This window comes from Ambystoma mexicanum, chromosome 3p, assembly GCF_040938575.1.
Source record: "Ambystoma mexicanum isolate Mex_15411 chromosome 3p, UKY_AmexF1_1, whole genome shotgun sequence".
Taxonomy (NCBI): domain Eukaryota; kingdom Metazoa; phylum Chordata; class Amphibia; order Caudata; family Ambystomatidae; genus Ambystoma; species Ambystoma mexicanum.
The window spans coordinates 1,034,131,661-1,034,152,075 of NC_090925.1; the positions used below are offsets into that span (position 1 = coordinate 1,034,131,661).

Sequence of the window (20,415 nt, forward strand, 5' to 3'; positions counted from 1 at the left end):
TGCCACAGAAGAAAGCTGCAGCCACAGTTGCAAGAACTATGGCAGAGACCCCCTTCCGGGACAGCCGGAAGGGGAAAAGCTAATAAGGCACAAAAAAAACCAAGAAAGAGGTGGTATCCAGTGCTACTTGGATGTTTGAATGTCGGAGGTTTCTCCAATAGCAGGAAGTATGAATTGAGACGGAGGATCGTGGAATTTTCACTCTGTAAATCGGTTTACCTACAGTATTTTCGAATGACATTTTTTTGAATGCCATAATGTCGAAAACATTTGGCCGAAAAAAAAATTCAAATTGTCTTTTTTTAAAATGTTCTGTTCGAAATGGGGGGATCCCTCCCAACCCCCCCTTTTTTTAACCCTTTTTTTTACTCACGAAATCAAAAAAAACATGTAAATTAAACAATAACACATTCGAAGAAAAAAAATTCGGCCAAATGTTTTCGACATTATTGTCATTCGAAAAAATGCATTTGACATATTTACTGGATACCCTGTAAATCATCTCAATTCCAGCCTGGAGACGAACGCCGAAGACACAAAGGGAAAAATGGGAAAAATAAGCGCCGGAGGCAGAAAAAAGAGTTGCGGAACACTGTGTGTGGAAATGCAGAGAGAGAGAGAGCTGAATCAGTAGGCGGAGCACAGGTGGAAAGAGGGGGAAAGCCTGATGAAAAGTAAGGCGGAAGGAAGAAAAAAAAGGAAGCAAAGTTCCGTACTGAGGCAACGGAGAGGAGAGAGAGAAAGTTCACGTGGACGAACAAAGTAAGAAAACTCATGATAGTGAGATCTTTAAGCGTTGGGGTAGCAGTCCGAAAGACACTGCAGTTGCAACGCATTGGAGTCGCTGGAAGGAAGTGATTAAATCCGGCGACTCCGAGTCACTAGACTGTAAAGCAGGAAACGTAAGATGCGTGCAGGAACCTTCAATTCTACCACCCATTTGGTTATCCTCAGGGAAAAAGATGCAGTACCACGAGTGGTGAGAACATGAACTAATGGCTTATGATCCGTCCTGATTCTATAAGGAATGCTCCATAAAAATGTTCTAAAGTGCTTGGAGGTCCATGTAACTGCTAGAGCCTCCCTCTCGATCACAGAATATCTAATTTCTGCATCACGCGCAGCCATGGAAGCAAAAACAATGGGTCCCAATTCTCCATCACGCCACTGCTCCAGCACCGCCCCAAGGCCCACCTCGCTCGCATCCACAGTGAGGACTGGCTTGCATTTCGGATCAAAAGACCTCAAACACGGAGCATGATCCACGTCTTCCTTAACCAAGTCAAATTCCTCCTGGCACTTATTAGACCATTCAAATTTGACACTCTTCTTGAGTAAAGCCCTCATAGATGCAGTTTTTTCCGCATAATTAGAAATAAACTTAACCTAATACTCTGTTAAACCAAGAAACAACCTCAATTGTCCCTTGTTCATCAGTGCAGGAGCTTCCTTCATAACTGTGACTAACTTTGCCTTGGGACTAACACCCTCAGCACTAAGAGTATGACTTAAATATGACACACTGGGCACACAGATCCGGCATTTTGACAACTTTATAGTTAGTCCCTTCTGCAATAACACCGTCATGACCTTATGCACCCTTTCATCATGTTCCATGCGACTACTTCCCCAAACAGAATGTCATCTTGAAAATAACTAAAACCAACCATACCGCCAAACAGTTCCTGCATGAGCCGCTGGAATACTGCAGACGCCGATGCCAAACCAAAAGGCATGCGGCAGAATCGAAAAGCACCAAACAGAGTGACAAAAGAAGTAAGCGGGCGTGACTCCAAATGTAAGTCGATTTGATGATACAATGCTAATAGATCAAACGTTGAAAACCACTTCGCCTGACCTAGAGTCAACAACAACTCATTGATATTCTGTAAGGGATGCCGATCCACCCATATACTAGCATTTAACTACCGGAGGTCAACACACATCCTCAAACCTCCATCACTCTTCTTCACCAAAACTACTGGAAACAACCACTCAGAGCTCTCAATTTCTTCGATGACCCCTTCCACTTTTAACTTCTCCAACTCACACTTCAACCCCTCTCTGGCCAAATCTGGGACACCCCTAACCTTATGGACCTTAGGTATGGCTCCTCTCTTAAGCACTATGCGGTGTGCAAATCCCTGAAACTTCCCCAGCTGTTCGGCAAAAACACCAGGATACAAGTCTCGCAAAGACTGAGTTGTCAGCCCTTCATCAGTTCCCCCAAGCCCCTGCTGAAGGCTCAAAACGCTCAACACAGGCACCTCCTTCCTGGGGCTTATCTCGATATTGAGAGCGGCCTGCTCGGGCCAGACAGGCACAGCAAGCACCACCACAGCACCCAATCATACCACAGAGGCACCCACCAATCCCCAGGATCAGAGCCAGTCCATTTAACCTAACCCCTGAGCAGATACACACCCTGTACCGTCTGGACAGGGCTACCATCACCAGCATCGTGGACATGATCCACGACGACATTGTGAGCCTCATAGACATCAGAACTGCCATCCCCCCGCTACTGAAGGTGGTGAGTGTGCTGCACTTCCTGGCCACAGGCACCTACCAGCATACAGTGGGACAGATGCATGGCATCTCACAACCAGTATTCTCCCGCACGCTGAACCAGGTACTCGATGCCCTCCTGAAGCATGCACCTGAACACATATCCATGCCACGGACTGCCCAGGAGATTGCAAACACAAAAGTTGGCTTCTATTCACTGGCAGGCATCCCAAGTTGCATCGGGGCCATCGACTGTACCCATGTGGAATTGGTGGTCCCACATCCCATTGAAGTAGTCTACCGAAACAGGAAGCAATTCCACTCTATCAATGTCCAAATGGTATGTGACGCCAACAAGATAATCACACATTGCTGTGCACGATTTCCCGGATCAACCCATGATTCCATGGTCCTGCGGAACTCAACTATCCCACGCTTCATGGAGCAACACACCGGACAACGTTCGTGGCTACTTGGTGAGTAGCAGGGCAAGTACATGGCAATGTGGCTGGGGGGGTGGAGAGATACCTACTCCAACTGGGTGTGAGGGGGGGAGAGATACGTACTCCAACTGGGTGTGAAGGGGGGGAGAGATACGTACTCCAACTGGGTGTGAAGGGGGGAGAGATACGTACTCCAACTGGGTGTGAAGGGGAGGGGAGAGATACGTACTCCAACTGGGTGTGAAGGGGGGGGAGAGATACGTACTCCAACTGGGTGTGAAGGGGGGGAGAGATACGTACTCCAACTGGGTGTAGCCTGTCGTATGTGGGAAAAATACACATACAGATGTACGGCAATGTCCATCTGGGAAGGCGGCAACGTACTTGAGATGAACCGACATGCAAGTATAGGCTACACAACACAGATGACATTCCAGGTCTAGTAACATTAAACATCCATCCACATACAAATTGCACAACATTCCACGCCACAAAACACAAAAATTCCACACATGCCATCAAGATTGCATCCTGAATTAGTCCAGCACAATATCAATAATGCAATGTGCCCTATAATGCATGCAACGGGATCACCACTAGCCATAACATTTCCCCACGCACCTATTCCACCACTGAAGAGATGCCTCTCTACATGGCAACATCAATGTTGGAATGGCAGTACACCAGCAGTGTGGAAACATATCTGCCTGGGCCCAGGGACACAGAAGACCTCGCATCACCCAGGACATGTCAATTACTGTTTGAGGCATCAATGTGGCATGTCTACTTGCAGGGTCAACCTCCCCCTTGCACGTTGCTGTCACCCAGACCATCTGCATGTATGCTGTCAATTGTGTCCTTGAATCACAATGCAATATCAATTTGTGTGATATGAACAGGCCGCTCTTGAGGTGAACAGTAACAGGACCCCGTCTCCCAAATTGTCTCCCAACACGTGTTTCCCCATGACTTTAGCCACGGTTCCTCAGGGGAGATTCTAAAGTGAAAAAAGAACCCAAGTTCATACATTGTATATAAACAGAGACTTAAGTGCATTAAACCTCTAGTTTCATAACCACTTCTATCTGAGAAGAGGACATACACTCACCCTTGTCATGTTTCTCATAATTCTGATTCAGTATTGATTGGTATTCAATTTTCTCTCTCATCGGCTCTCTATTTGTCTTCCTTTTGTTCTTTTTCCCTTTTTTTTCCCTTTTTTTTCCCTTTTTTTTCCTTTTTTTCTTTTTTTCCCTATAAGAAAAATGCACAAAGCTCATATGCTTTGGTTCACATTCTAATACTGGCTATTAATGTGTTATATTTCTGAACAGCAAAGCTGTCTTTGCTGTCCTATACAGTGTGCTGTGTCCTTCCTAGCCTATATAGAATGGCATTTTAGTATTGGTCCATTATTACTAGTATAAATTCTGCATTTGCATTGGTATTCAGTTTGATTGAATTTATGCACCCTCTATGAGGTAGCCCTTTACATTTCTAGAGAAAATTATTTTAAATTGCTATAGAGTTTACCTTGTGTGTAGATTCTTGTGGATTCAAAGATGTTCCTTTCTCTCGGTACGATTGCCTCTGTGCATCCGTGGTTCCCGGATGCATCGTACCTCAATTCTGCTTCTGTTTATATATCGCGGAGCACGTCGCGTGATGACGTCATCGCGTAATGTGCCGCGATGATGTCATACGCGTCAAAAAACGTGCGGCGGCCATCTTGGATTTGTTTTTTGTGAGAAAAAAAAACATTTTTTTTTTTTTGTGTTTCTATGTTGTAGCCTTCATTTTTGTACAAATAATTTTCAGGTTGCATTGCTATTTTGCAAAAGAATGAATTTCCATTATACAAATCCATTTTGACTCCATTCTCCTTAATATAAGTTCTCCTTAATATAAGTTCTCCTTAATATAAGTTCTCTGTCTCCATTGGAACATTCTATTCACAGATGATACACTCAGCACCATTATTGAAGAAAAACCATCAATGGTATTTAGAAAAGCTCCAACTCTGAAAAAGAAATTAAGTCCGAGTCATCTAAGGAACCCAGTAAAGGACTCCTTGAGTAGTTTTTTGAAAGTGCCGGCACCAACAGGATCCTACAAATGCAGCAAATGTTCAATTTGTTCACACATGATAAATGGAATCAAACAAATTAAATTACCCACTGGAAAAATGATTGACATCAAACAATTTATAAACTGCAGAAGTCAATATGTAATCTATGCTATACAATGCATTTGCAACAAGAAATACATCGGGAGCACGATAAGAGAAATTAGAATACGGATATTGGAACATCTTAGAGCAATCAAGAACGGGGATGCAAGGTACCCAATGGCCATACACTTTGCAAAAGAACACCAACAATCAGACATCAAGGACATCAAAATCATTGGACTGGAAAAAATCGAGCAACCTGAAAGAGGAGGAGACAGAGAACTTATATTAAGGAGAATGGAGTCAAAATGGATTTGTATAATGGATACATGCCAAACTGGTCTAAACACAGATCCAGAGATGGCAAACTGGTTATAAAAACACTATTGATTGTATATGTGCATCATCCTAAGTACCTCTCTGTCTACCACTGAAAGCATGTATAAGCAACTTGTTGTTCATTTATACATAGAGCCTATATACTCTATACCACATACACTGAAATACAGTAAATGGAAAGCTGGATCCAACGTGTTGATGCTATCACATAAGCATAGATACAACAACATTTAGAGACACAATTAAATTAAAGAAGACATTAGTGTTAGCTTAGGGGTTCTTTGAAAATAAATTCATTCTTTTGCAAAATAGCAATGCAACCTGAAAATTATTTGTACAAAAATGAAGGCTACAGCATAGAAACACAAAAAAAAAAAAAAAGATTTTTTTTTTCCCCCACAAAAAACAAATCCAAGATGGCCGCCGCACGTTTTTTGACGCGTATGACGTCATCGCGGCACATTACGCGATGACGTCATCACGCGACGTGCTCCGTGATATATAAACAGAAGCAGAATTGAGGTAAGATGCATCCGGGAACCACGGATGCACAGAGGCAATCGTACGGAGAGAAAGGAACATCTTTGAATCCACAAGAATCTACACACAAGGTAAACTCTATAGCAATTTAAAATAATTTTCTCTAGAAATGTAAAGGGCTACCTCATAGAGGGTGCATAAATTCAATCAAACTGAATACCAATGCAAATGCAGAATTTGTACTAGTAATAATGGACCAATACTAAAATGCCATTCTATATAGGCTAGGAAGGACACAGCAGACTGTATAGGACAGCAAAGACAGCTTTGCTGTTCAGAAATATAACACATTAATAGCCAGTATTAGAATGTGAACCAAAGCATATGAGCTTTGTGCATTTTTCTTATAGGGAAAAAAAGAAAAAAAGAAAAAAAAGGGGGAAAAAAAGGGAAAAAGAACAAAAGGAAGACAAATAGAGAGCCGATGAGAGAGAAAATTGAATACCAATCAATACTGAATCAGAATTATGAGAAACATGACAAGGGTGAGTGTATGTCCTCTTCTCAGATAGAAGTGGTTATGAAACTAGAGGTTTAATGCACTTAAGTCTCTGTTTATATACAATGTATGAACTTGGGTTCTTTTTTCACTTTAGAATCTCCCCTGAGGAACCGTGGCTAAAGTCATGGGGAAACACGTGTTGGGAGACAATTTGGGAGACAAAGTTTGTTTATTGAAACTTCAAGTGTATGGAGTATCCAGAACCTATACTGAATAAACAAATTGGAATTAACATAACCAAGTGATTGAGTAATTCTTCCCAAGGAGCGCACTAAAGGGTACCAACTTTATTTCTCGGAATTGTACATATATTGCTGCAGCCACAATACAGGCACCCCTGGTGCAGACCCTTGGCCATCTGAGAAAGGAACCAGAGAGGCACAAAGGCTTCGCTCTAGATAGGAACTCAAGCCGACATTGGCTGCAACATCTGTTTTTTTCAAAAAAGTAACAGGACCCCGTTCCTTCCCCCACACAGGTGATGCAGGCTATCCCCTGAAGACCTGGCTCCTCACACCTGTACGGAACCCACAGAACAGGCACGAGGAGGAATACAATCGTGCACATACCCATACCCGCATCGTGATCGAGCAGACTTTTGGCCTTTTGAAGTCACGGTTTAGGTGCATTAGCAGGTCTGGCGGTGCTCTCCTGTATGGACATGAGAAGGTGGGCAAGATCACCACGGTATGTGTCATGCTGCACAATATGTGTATCAGACGGAATGTGCCACTGCCCCCTGAGGTTGAAATGGAAGCACCTGATGAGGATGATGATGGGGATGAGGACGGAGGTGAAGGGGATGCAGGTCTTGCAATAGGGGATGGGCAGGAGGGACGTGCTGTGAGACAGCATCTGATCAACCAAATATTCTGAGGAACATGTTTACGTACTGTCACATGGATATGGGTATCAATGCAGTGGTGTGTGTTTGGGAGCACGCAATGGACCCAATAAAGTACACATACACAATAAAGATGTCCAAGCCTGTGTTTTGATCATAAACCAGTGTATTGAGAAACAGAAAGGTGTAGAAGTGCAAGTAACAAAACATCCCACCACCCTACCCCCCCACCCCCCACAACAGACCCATAACACCCTAACCCACACACCCCACTACAGACCCATAACACCCTACCTCCCACTCCCCACAACAGACCCATAACACCATCCCCCCATCCCCCACAACAGACCCATAACACCCTACCCCCACCCCCCACCAACAGTCCCTCATGTGTCTGGCATGTTTGCCCTGGCCAATGCACACAGAGGAATCTCCATTGGCACCCTATTTGCCATTGTCCTTGGCAGCATCTTGGGGACGGTCAGTCGTGCGCCTGGTGGAGCGTGTAGAACGCCGGAGGGGGCTTGTCTGTCTCGACCCCGAAGATGATGATGGGGCAGACTGGGCTGGCTGTGAAAAGTGGCGGTCCATGGTGTCGGCCATGCGAACAAGGACCTCCCTGAGCATCGCTATCTTGTTGCATAGCCTGTCGGTGTTTGCATCCATTCTCTCAGTGGAGTGCCTCACCGTCTCCACAATGTTCCCCCTGAGTCGGGCAGCCTCCTTGACATGCTGGCCAACGAGCACAGTCAGCTCATGTTGTCGCTCCAGGATGGTGGTCAGTTGGGGGGCAGTGCTGGGTGACCGTGCACTGGATGCTGTGCCCTCTGATGCACCCACTGCAGCAGGTGAAGGTAACATGGGGGACATAATTGCTGGCTAGTTGTCCTCAACAGTCACATCAGACCCAGGGGTCTGGGTTGGGGCTGGCTCTGGGATTCTAGAGGGGCTTGGGGTGTGCATCACCATAGGCTCCACTAGGGTGTCCTCCGGATCGGATAGGGGGGCAGTGGCGGCTGCCTCACCAGCGGAGCTAGCCGCAGCTGATGGTGGCCCCTCGGTGGCTGGCATTGGTGCAAGTGGGTTCTCCACCAGTGGCCGGGCTGCAGTTTCTGGTGCAGCTACTACTGCCCTGGCAGTGGAACTGTGGCGATGTTTTCTGCTCGTCAGGTGTGGCCTTCCCCCCTTGCCCCTGGATGTTGTTGGAGTGTCCTCCGGCTCCTGTGCCCTTGGCCTCTTGCACGTAGCTGGTGCCTGGGATGCATCAGTGGCATCCTCACCATCTGTATGTGAGCCTGTCAGGAACGAGAAGGGGGATGGCATTGGTTGCGTTTCAATATACTTAATGCAGATTACGTAAATTATGCAGTTGTGGCCATTGGGACTTAGTAGTTGTGGATGCAGGTGATGTGCCAGTTCAGTGCCTCATCCATGCATGGTTGTGTTTGGAACTTGTCTCTGGTGATGTGTGCATGTGTGTGTGTTTGGGTCTGACACTGACTTGGTGAGGGATGGATGCATGTGTGGATGTGTGTCCATGCATGAGAGGAATCTGTGCTCACATATGGGGGGGGCAGTACATTCACATCGCATCCTGTCATGTGTACACTCACCTCCATCTGAAGTGGTACCCACACCGAACTCCATGCTGCCCACTCCTTCAATGGATTCAACGGCAATCAGGTTGGAACATGTCTCCTCCCATTCCTTCATTCGGATAGGTGAACCATCTCCACCGGCACTGGCAATGCGATGGTTTTCAGCCACGATGCCCCTCACCTGCAGTCTGAGGTCGACCCACCTCTTCCTGCATTCGCGCACAGTGCGCGTGCTGGTGCCCACAGCACTGACTTTGACAGCTACCTCCTCCCAGATGGCTTTTTTTTCAATAAGGTTGGCCGGCGCATGTCATTAGCAAACACTACCTCGGCATTCTCAGCCAGGGTCTGTGTTAGCATGTTCAGTTCCTCTGGCGTATATTTCTCCTTGCGCTGCCTGTCGGAGGTTTTTTTAGTGCCTTGGGCATGATGCATGATGTCCCAGATGATTTTGCACTGCTCACAACTCGAAACAGGTCCTGGGGGCAGAGGATGGCAATGGATTGTGTTTTTAAAGATGGCCGCCGTGCTCTTTCCCGTTCCTGTGCGAAGACGCTATTTCCGGTTCCGCAATTTAAAGGTCACCGCTAATAGCGGTGACCGCTATTTGCATGTAGCCCGAGGGCGGAGGTGCTATCTGCACTATCGTGGAAGCCGGTAAGGGATTTTTAGGGGACTTTACCGACATGGCGGTAGGGTCATTAACGGCATGGCGCTATGCTCGTGCCTGCGTACTCGTGTGCTATTAGCGCCCTCTTGCGAGGGCGGACACGTTAATAGCGCCATGCCGCTAATTTGCGGTTTTTACCGCACAACGTATAATGAGGCTCAAAGTCTCTCCCTAACTTTAGGGTTACTCGTTTTCATCATAATCTTATCGCAAATATATTCATCCAATATACCAGTATATTTGCATGTTTCCATTAAAGTTCGTAAAGAGGTGACATATGAATCAATAGACTCCCCCACTCCTTGCGCCCTTGAAAAGAAATGATAACATTCCAGGACTACATTGATTCTCCTCCCAAATCGACCTTCCAATTTCTTTAAGGCAGTCTCATAAGCACGGACTATTCTTTCACCTTCGCCTCCCCCTGAAACATAAACGTCAACACCGGCAGATGCCCAAAAAAGTGCAGGCCCTCTGTGCCAATGCTATTTAAAAGCGCAGCCTCCTTCTGATCATCGGTCAGCTCTGCTCCCCCGACAGCCCTCAAGTACACTCTGAAAGCATCTACCCATTGGTCCCAAGGGGATGCCAGTTCGCCAGGAGATGGTAAAAAGGCAGGAGGGGGCCTGGCACTAGATTGCAACATGGCCGGGGAAAGGTGAATGCAGACTGCAGCCAGGCACCAGAATGGGCCACACTCGCCAGAAAGGCCAGTCACAAAGTCAGCAGTGAATATCACGTAATCCTTAGGAATTGCAGCAAGGTAAAATAAGTCACCAAGTCAGTATCAATGGCATGTAATTTCTTGGGCTAAGCAGCAAACCCTGGACAAACCTTGCACATGTACTTCCCTGAAGCCGCACTTCCTATGCCCACCAATCCAACGAACACTGAGGAAAGTACAAAACGCGCTACTTTCGGCCGGACATCCGTGTGCAGACAATGAGTGGTCCACTCACAGCTCACGAAATGCGCTGCTCATAAATGTGCTCTCCAGCAAGGAACAACGGCTTCCTCGCACTAAACACCACAGTGGACTAGGCAGCACTACCTCCTTCCCTGCCAATCCTCTGTGACACATCAAACAAGGAACAGGTGGCCACAAATGGGAATTAGACTTCCTCCGATCCCTGTGAGAGATAGCAGACTCCGGAAGAGAATCCGTCTTCCTCCAATCCTTGCGAGGAACACAGATTCCGGGAGGGAGTTGAGTTTCCTCCGATCCCAAGACCGCTGGGACAAACCAACCAAACGTGCGTGCTTCGGGGTACCAACAAGGTCCTTCCTTTCATCAGGGATGGACCAACCAGCAGCGTTCAGCACACATGGCCACTCCTCAGAGCCGCCGACAAGCTCAACAACTGCACTCCTGTATACGGATGTCCCTCGGCTGGAAGGAACAGGCGGCCACTGCTCCCAACACTGACCGAAATGCCCCTTTCAGCCGCGGCTCCCTTCCGATACAGCCCCCGCCCACACGCATGGGCAAGGAAGGGTCTGGTAGTGATGATCGTCATTGCCAGTGATAAAAGCTGACACGGTAGGTGAAGTAATTGCCTTTATTCCAGACCCTGCAGCAGCGCCGCCGAGCCCCACAACACCAACTCCAAACTGGCTCTGCGTAGAATGTTACTCTACAAACCAGCACAACATTCCACGCACGCACAGACTACAACACATTCCGATTGGTAACCCCTTTCTGTATTTTACTGCCTGGGCTCCATGCATTTTCCCTAAGTCATTGGCTATCTGACTCCCTAGGGATCTTCTAACTTTCCTCTCCTATCTCCGCTTAGTAGTCTCGGGGAGTAATGAATGCTGCCTTCCTTTGGCCAGCGTCACACTCACTCATTTCACTCCCTCTTGTACCTGACCAATTTCTATACTGGCCTCGTAAACTGTTGACCTCCCACCATGTCACTATCCGTCCAATCTCTCACTCTATCTTTCCACCTCCACCCTTTGATCTTACTTCTTTTCCTACTCCTGTTCACTATCGCTAGTACCTCCAACTGCCCATCTATCTCCTTTATCTCCTTCCTCTCATTATACTTCCCCGCCTCGTACTGTTCCTCTAGTTATAATCTCTGGTTCACTATACACCAATAGCTACTCCTATTCTCCCATTCACTGTCACTCTTCCCACTCTTTGTCTATTTTTGTTCCTACTTCTTTGCTAACAATATCCCTGTCCTACCTTTACTTTCCACTACTATTATTGTCAGACTCTTCTATTCACTATCGCTCACTATCAGCATCTACGCCCTCTACTACCAATTATCACTGTGCTGCCAGTCTCTCACTTGCTACTGTTTTATTCCTGCTACCTACTCCCAACTACTACTATTACTTCTCGAGCCTCAGGGATGTAGTGCCCTGCTCACCCCTTTCACTATCACACAACCCAAGGATATGGTGCTCTGCTCACCCCTTCCATTATCATAGAACCCAGGGATATGGCGCCCTGCTTTCCCTATTTCCCTTTCCACCCCTCCTACCACTACACCTCTGCTAGTCCTACTCTACCGCTACTACTCATACTCTCTACTTTCACACTTGAAAACTCCACAGACCCCCTCCTTAACAATAACCTCTGCACTCCAGTCGCTCTCGCCTCCTCTGGTCTCTCGGACCTCACCACCTCCTGTCCTCACCCAACTAAGCCACACTAAAGCATTCACACAGGCTTTCTTAAATACCCCGCCCCATCCCAGGATTGGCCTCTTGCCTTTATAGTTTACCTGACTCCAGGGGGTGTGACAGCAGAAGGCCATAGGAGGGCTCAAAAGGGCTGGTAAGCAACACACCTTTTCAAACATGGACCCTGCTGGGGTTGTGGGATATTTTATGGCTCAAGGCCTGCAGGGCCTTTTAAAAATAATAATATTCACTGGTGGCATAGTGGTTTTGAGGCCTTTGTGGGGCCTTTATTATTTAAAATAATCCCTGGTGGCTCGCAGGGCTCCTTGTGGCTGTAGACTCCAGCAGACAAAGTCTTCTGGAGCCTGCCGGTGTTGTGATGGATGATGTGGCACCCCTTGGCTCCCTTGCCCACTGTCCTTTCCTCCACACAGGCTCCCTTGCCCACTGTGCCTTCCTCCTCCTCCACACAGACTCTCTTGCCCACTGTGCCTTCCTCTTCCTCTCAACAAGCTCCCTTGCCCACTGTGTCATCCTCCTCCTCTTCTTCTGCAGAGGTGCCCTGGCCTTGCCGTACAGTTCCAACTCACTTGTCGGCCTTGACTCCCGCGTCATCCTCCACTAACCCTCTGCCCCTCCTGCCACCTTCGGTGGGAACCACTATCCATTGTGCTCCCCCACGGAAGACCTGTCAACCACTTGTCTGACATCTGCAACCTCCTTGAACTCATGGATCCTGAGGTGCTCACGATCACGGAGACATGGTTCAGGGATAGCTCTGTCACAAGCTTTGACACACTCCTCCCCGAAGGCTACAAAATCCTATCTGCGCCCAGGCCACAGAAGACGGGGGCAGAAGTGGCGCTGATCTTCTCAGAATGGATACCTGTGTTATCATACCTACTCAGGCATAATCCTCTTTCGAGTGGCTAGTCTGGAGGCTCTCACTCTCTCCTAAATCTTCTCTCCTTATGGCCACCATCTATCGGCCACCAAGACACTCCACTCTCTTCCTCTCGGAATGGGCTGACCTGGCCTCCTCCCTACTTTCCTCCTCCTCTCATCTCCTCCTGATGGGCGATCTCAACATCCATCTGGACCCTCCTGGCTCCATGCACACTGCAGGCCACACTTTGGATGTTCTCATCTCTACTGACATCCCTCTGTCTATCGCTCTCACTACCTCTCTCTCTCTTGGACTGACCACTCTCTTCTCTCAACACACCTGGAGCTCTCCTCTCCTCTTGCAGCAACACACCCCGCACAGCCACTCGGCTTTAAGTCACCAGACCCATGAAAAAAGTGACAGTGGCTGCCTTTGCCTTCACCTACTCTCCTCCTCCCATTCCTGTGGCTGACTCCCACCCTGACACAGCCCTCGCTATCCTCAATCTCTCTATCTCCAACACTTTTGCCCGTGTCATGAGGGCCCGACTGAAGCCTTCCAAAAAGTGCAACTCTTGGTACGATTCCGATCTGGCTGCCCTTAAACGCAAGTGTAGGGCACCTGAGCGGAAATGGAACTCGTTGGGCAGACCAGCTGACAAACTGGCCTGCCGCCTCCTTCAAAGGCAATATCGACTTTGCATCTGCTCCAAGAAAAGAGTCTTTATTCAAGCCTGCATCTATGCGGCATCAAAAAACATGACCAAACTTTTCAAAGTCTGCAAGGAACTGGCCAATCCTGCAGCAGCCTCTTCCTCTGTCACACTCACCCAGGACCTTTGCTCGACCCTGGCTGCACACTTCATCACAAAAGCCCAAGACATCCTTTCCTCCATCTCTTCCATTCCACAACATAAACCAACAATGGGGCCTTCCTTGGCCCCACCTCCACTTTTCCTCACTTTTCTCTCACCAGTCACACCCAATGAGGTCACCAGACAAGTTTGGTCTATGAAGGCTTCATCCAAATAGGTGGACCCCTGCCCTTCTAAAACCATTAAGGACAACATTGACTCCCTCGCCCCAGCCTTGGCTGATCTCTGCAATCTCCTTTTCCACTGGTGTTTTCCCAACTGTTCTTAAGCACTCCCTTGTGCATCCTCTGCTCAAGAAACCTTCTACCGACCCTTCCATTCCGGAAAAGTACCATCCTATCTCTATCACACCTTGTCTTGGCAAACTCCTGGAGAAGTTGGCGATCTCTCAGCTGACCGCCCACACTGAATCTATTGGTTGCTTCCATGACCGACAGTCTGGCTTTAGAGCATCCAGAGGCACGGAAACTACTCTTCTGAACACCTGTGAGGACCTGCTCTCAAACCTTGACACTAACACCCCCTCTGTCATTATTCTCCTTGACCTCTCCCCCTGCCTTTGGTACGGTTAACCACAACATCCTGATCGCTCGTCTTTGTGACACCCTGGGAATCACAGGTCAGGGTCTGGCATGGTTAGCCTCCTTTCTCTCTGTCAGCCCATCCCTGGTGAAAATCGGAGCCTTTCTCTCAACTATTGCTCTCTCAACCTGTGGTGTTCCCCAGGGATCTTACCTATCCCCCTAGTTCTTCAACGTCTATATGGCTGCCTTGGCACGTGTGATTACCACTTTCACCTCTAACTTCCAGTGTTACGCGGATCACACACAATTTTCTTTCAGACCACCCTCAGTCGCCTCCTCCTCCTTGCTCATAACCAACTGTCTGCTATTCAGTCATGGTGTGCTGCAAACAACCTCCCAAGACCCTCTGCATTGTCCACAAGGCTTTCTGGGGCCTTGGACCTACCTGTCTGGAACGCTGCCTACCTAAATACTGTCCCCCACGAGCCCTCTGCTTATCTAACTCCAACCTTCTGCGAGTGAGCCGATTCTCCAAGCAGAGATTTAGAGGGGGATCCCTAGACTCAGCAGGTGCTTCCCTCTGGAATAACCTCCCTGCCACCCCCCGTCTTTAGCCTGATCTTCTCAAGTTCCAGAAATTCCTCAAGATATTCCTCTTCTTCCTTCTCTCTCCCTCTACCCTGCTAATCTAGCTCTCTGCTCTTTCCATCTCGTCCTCCTCTTCCTAACAGCTTGCTGACTGGCCGCCTGGTGTACCTCAGAGTCTCACAGGTCCCGGGCTCCTGCGCCAGTCCTCTCTCGCACTTGACTCACGGTCCTAAACCCCACACACCCTCACTGCACTTGAGAATTAACCCAAGAGAGTGGCTCTCTCTGCACTTACCCCAGTCTCCACTGACTGTGTGCACTTGTACCTCCCCCCTCCCTGTGAACGTCTGTGCACTTGCATGATCCGAATGCACTGTGCCTGAAGATCTGTGCCAGCCCTCACCCCCTAATTTCAATTGTCTCTAGAGCAGGGGTCCCCAACCTGTTGTGCGCAATGAGCAAAATGTGCATATCAAACGAAATGGTGAGCAACATCTATTTTCCGACGTAACATCCGTAGTCAGTTTGTGGAAAAATGATTGCAACACACATTAGAATGTAATAAACTTAAGACTGCTAATAGAACATTTGAATTTGCAGTACTTAATAGTTATCCGGACTGCGTGGAAGTCTAGTAGAGAAAATGTGCAAGGCCTTTGACCTCATTTGACATTAAGTGGTTGTTTACAGGAAATGTTGAGGAAATGGAGTGCTCAGTAGGACATTTTTTCGACAGATAGGACCAGTCAAGTTGTTCAGCAATGTAGTAGGATTAAATAAACATTATATGGGGTTTAGTTTCTCAAGCTAAATGTCCGAAATGTAATGCACATTTTTGCACCGTAAAATTGATCACAAATGGAGCACTGATTTGCAGGTGTACTTTGGGATTCTGCCTGGGTTTTTTTCGTGATCTTTAGTGTCAAATGGTGCATTCCTCAGCATACAGGACCAGCAATATTGGTCCTCAGTCAATGATTACTTTATTGTAGACTGTGTTTTCTTTAGGAATGTTATAAATGTTTGCATTTCTGATTGAAAAGAGAGTGATCACTATCCTTTTGAGTTAATTTTCCAATGGCCAGGGGTAGGCATCACAAATAAAATGTCTGACATCTGAAGGTGCTGGTTAGCGATGCTTAAGCTCGTCAAGGAGGTATTGGAAAGAATCACTAAATTCTAAAAGTTAAGATATTCACTTAAAACTGTTAAACAGTTCAGAGCAGGAATGTGGTAGTTTAGGTTTTTGCTTGAAACTATCTGGGACAGAGCTGTTGGCAAACAGCGTCCCCAAGTTTAGGAGGTCCACGTAATACAATGTGATGCCCCATGGTTCCATGCGGAATGTAGAATCTCAAAAAGAACATTGAACCATGATTTAATGTCTGGAGTGTACACGGCTGGTCAGATTTATAGTTTCAAAAGGGCATATCAAAATAGCTAAGAGACAACAAAACAATTATTGAGAAACAATCGGAGATATTTTGAAGGACACCCAATTGTTTTTTGCTTAATGCAATTGTTGAGATAGGCATTATGCCATTTCATTGGCCAAGTAGTCTGTGGACCACCAGATCCTCACAGTTATAGGTCAATTTCCTTACCGGATATTGCCACAAAGATAGTTTTCAAATCTTTGTTGCTCATACTGGAGGGGTGAGGTGAAAGTAACAATATCTTGAAGCCCTCCCAAATGGAGAAATATGATAAGGTTAAGGGAGGGAGATTATGTGTTGCTTTTTTTCAGATTTGGAGACAGCATTTGATTTGATTGATAGAAACATATTGTGACATAATTTAAATGTTAGTGGGGTCCCTAATGGTTTATTAAAACCTATCCAACTGTGATACACAGAGATCTCAGCATCTGTCGGATATACAAGATCGGAGAATTATAAATTCTTTTTCCACACCAATAAATGTGAAAAGCAGGGATTTCAGGGGGCCCGAATTTATTCCTTTCAGACTTTGGCTCTAGAGCTTCTCTTTTGAAAGTTAGCCCACCCACTCAGAAGTTTATTTTTTATAGCATCCTTCTTTATGCTGATGACACAGCAATTTTGGACTTAACACCCGGTTGTAGTTTTGAATTCAATATGATAAAAACTAAAATCATGGTGTTTGGGGAAAATAGTGAAACCTAGTAGCTCGTTTATAAATGAATGTTCATATGAGGAGGTAGCCTCCTTTTTATTTGAGCCTACTCATCTCAAATAGCGGTGCTTGCGTCAATAATTTTGAGAAGACAGCTGAAAAAGCACCATTAAGGATTAAATGGCGTTTTACATTTTTATTTCAAGCTTGGAGCATTCATATTGTATAAGTGCCTGGAGGTATAAAAGGCAAAAGTCCATTCCATGATTCTTTATAGAAGCAAAATCTGGGGTGGTTAGAACTGTCATGTCCTGGAGGTACAGGTCTGGTAAATTCCTGTACCAAATAGCAGGTGCCCTCCAGGTAAGCCAGGTAGCTTCCTTATGAGCTGAATTGGGGGGGTTCACTTTGAAGTTGTCGGGCCAGTTAAGACCTTTTACTTATTTTTTAAAAGGACATCTGGAATTGTCTGCTAATCATAAAGTGAATTTCAGTGTAAGTGTGATTGCAGTCAACACTGGTGAAAACATTCTTGTGGTACAGGCACTGTCCATTTGGATGGGGGTGAGGGTTGGGATAGAGCTAAATTTGGCACATTAATTTAACTCCAAATAGCTCTTAAACCAGGAGTGTGTCTGATGGGGAGAGAGGCATATGTCCAAAATATAAATAAACTGTCCTCTTTAGCTTTATATGCAGACTTAAATACACAGAGCATGGCAAGGAGTACTCTGTGAAATAAGATCCCCAAAATTCCGGAGGCTGATGCTAATGGTAAGTTTAAATCTACCCACCCTTCTATAAATAAAGAAGGTGTGTAGGCAGAAGCACAAAGTGTGCCTGCAAAATGGGAGTTGATGAAGATTTGGTTCATTTTCTGATAATTTAAAGTTGTTTCTCTGTTTTGCGTAAGCGTAGACATTCATGGAAACTATGTTTCATATAATGAATTGTAATGTTCAGGTTTTTATATATAGCTTGTGTGAATCTGGTAAAGCTGCTTTATTATTTTGGACCTGGAATAGAATTATATGAAATATGATACATGTTTTTAAATATTGCAAACCTAATGGAGAAATATGATTAAATATTGATTGAGTAATACTGGTCATTAAATGGTAGGCTTTAAAGATCACGTCACTGGGGCTATGGAGGTAACATTCTAAGAATTATTTTGGCATGTAATGGCAAATAATGCATTTTAAAGCACCCGGGCGCTGTTGCATTGTTGAAGAAGTGGTTAGGATTTAAAAACAAATTCTGAAGGATATAGACCTTCTCTTTTTCTCTGCCCAAAAGGGATTTTGCACAAAACCTAGTGGCACACATTGGTGAAAACTTTGAGCATTTGACCACTATTTCATAGAGGGGTGTGGTGTTAACTAGGTATTTGGATTAATTAATTGGCTTGTTAATTTATACTTATGAACAGTAACTCAATTGGATTTGAATATAGGAAAAATTAGTTATGAAGAAATTGGCAAGAATTTGCCTTATCTGCCCGTTATCTATGTGCCAGATGGGCAGAGTATCAAACTATGAAAATTTTTCCACTGGACACTAATAATACATGTAGGTGACACTGAAAGCAATATTTTCGATTAATGTAATGCATGGTAGCATCAAACACAAACCTTACTCGTACAAAAAACAAGCATGCAAATTATTTAATAAAGGAATGGCAAATTATTTAATAAAGAAACGTTGGGTGTTCACACCACTTATTTGTCCATTATGCTCCTACTAGCTGTACAAAGGAACAGAATATGACACTTCTCTCCAGGACACACACATAGTTTAATTATTTTGCTCATTAATACATTTGTCAGCTGAGTAAAGTATCTGAAGATGACAGGGTTTGAACAATGGCACTACTATAATAAGAAAGGACATTTTTCTGAAAAGTAATTTGCACGGTGGCAACAAACTCAAATATTGTGTGTGTAAAAAAAAAAAAAAGGCAACTGGTACCACAGCAGGCTCATTTTCCAACGTTCTTGCACAGTGCATGCTTTACTGCTACTGAGGTCTCATCCCTTCAGCATCTCCTTCTAGGCCTCCAAACCATCACCCAGAGCAACTGGCGAGCAACAATTTAGGGTGCCGCAAACAACATGTTGCTCCGAAGTTCCACGTTGGGGACCACTGCTCTAGGCGATACATGAGGGTTTTAAGTGCTTTTACGGAGGGGGTGTACCACTTTTGGATTGGGGTCCATTGTTTAGGGGGGTGACAGGATGTGCGATTGAGGTCATAGCCTTGCAGAGCCAACTGTCAAGGAGATTGAGGGAGGGCTGTCCTTCCTTGCAAGAGAGAACTGGAAGAGTAAGAAGAAGGGCATCGGCCAGGTCTGGATTGACGATGATTTATATTCCAAAGAGAGAGGGTGGTTGGGATAGTTGAGAGAATGATTGGTGGAAGTGATGGAGAGGGATGGAGGTATTGAAGTGAGAAAGCAATAGTGTGTTGATCCGCCCAGATGAGTGGGCGAGGCGTGAGTGAGAAAGCTTGCCCAGATGTGTAGAAAAGTGTCAAATGTGTGTGGTGCGATGTGGGTTGGTGTGAGATCAATTGTGACAGAATCAGATTTTCAGAAAGGGAGTTTGTCATAGGGTTGGTGGTGATATCAAACTATATGTTGAAATCTCTTAACATAGAGAGTGCGGGGTGTTGCATCAGTGTGGGTCAGGTGTGTCACAGAGAGAATCAGCAAAGTGTCGGTAGTAGTCGGGAGACCTGTCTAGGAGAAGGAAACTATATGTGTCTGAAGGGCTGAGGTGGAACTTAGTGAGGAAGAATTTGCATTTGGTGTCTCCAGGAAGACCCTCTGTGGAAATTACTCACAGGTGATGTTTGTACAGGATGGCAAGGCCCCCTGCTCTGCTAGGCCTGTTGTGTATGAGTAGGGAGCAGCCGAGAAGGGAACGATTTGTGTGTGATAGGGTTGAAATCATCAGAGAACCAGGTTTCAGTGATTAATAGGAAGTCTGGGTTTTCAGATGATATGAGGTCAAAAATGTGTTTATTTTTTGCGACCGATCTGAGTTGGTGAGTATGCCAGATAGAAGAAGAGGGTTTTGCTGTGTGGTGGGCATCGGGAGAGGGAAGTGGTTGTGCATGGGGGCTAGTGGGGCCTGGTAGTCTGATTGTGTAGTGAGCAGTTCATGGGGGGGAGTGTTTTGGGCGGGAATGGTT

General features: G+C 46.0%; 1 protein-coding gene across 1 annotated transcript; it reads right to left on the reverse strand.

Moving 5' to 3' along the window:
• Positions 1-7,725: 7,725 nt before the first annotated feature.
• LOC138581208 (uncharacterized) lies at positions 7,726-9,248 on the reverse strand. The gene is made up of 2 exons (XM_069652385.1): positions 8,960-9,248; positions 7,726-8,641 (listed from the first exon to the last, which is right to left on the reverse strand). Exons 1-2 carry the CDS (start codon positions 9,057-9,059, stop codon positions 8,226-8,228), a joined length of 516 nt encoding a protein of 171 aa, XP_069508486.1. The 5' UTR covers positions 9,060-9,248; the 3' UTR covers positions 7,726-8,225.
• Between the last annotated feature and the right edge of the window lie 11,167 nt (positions 9,249-20,415).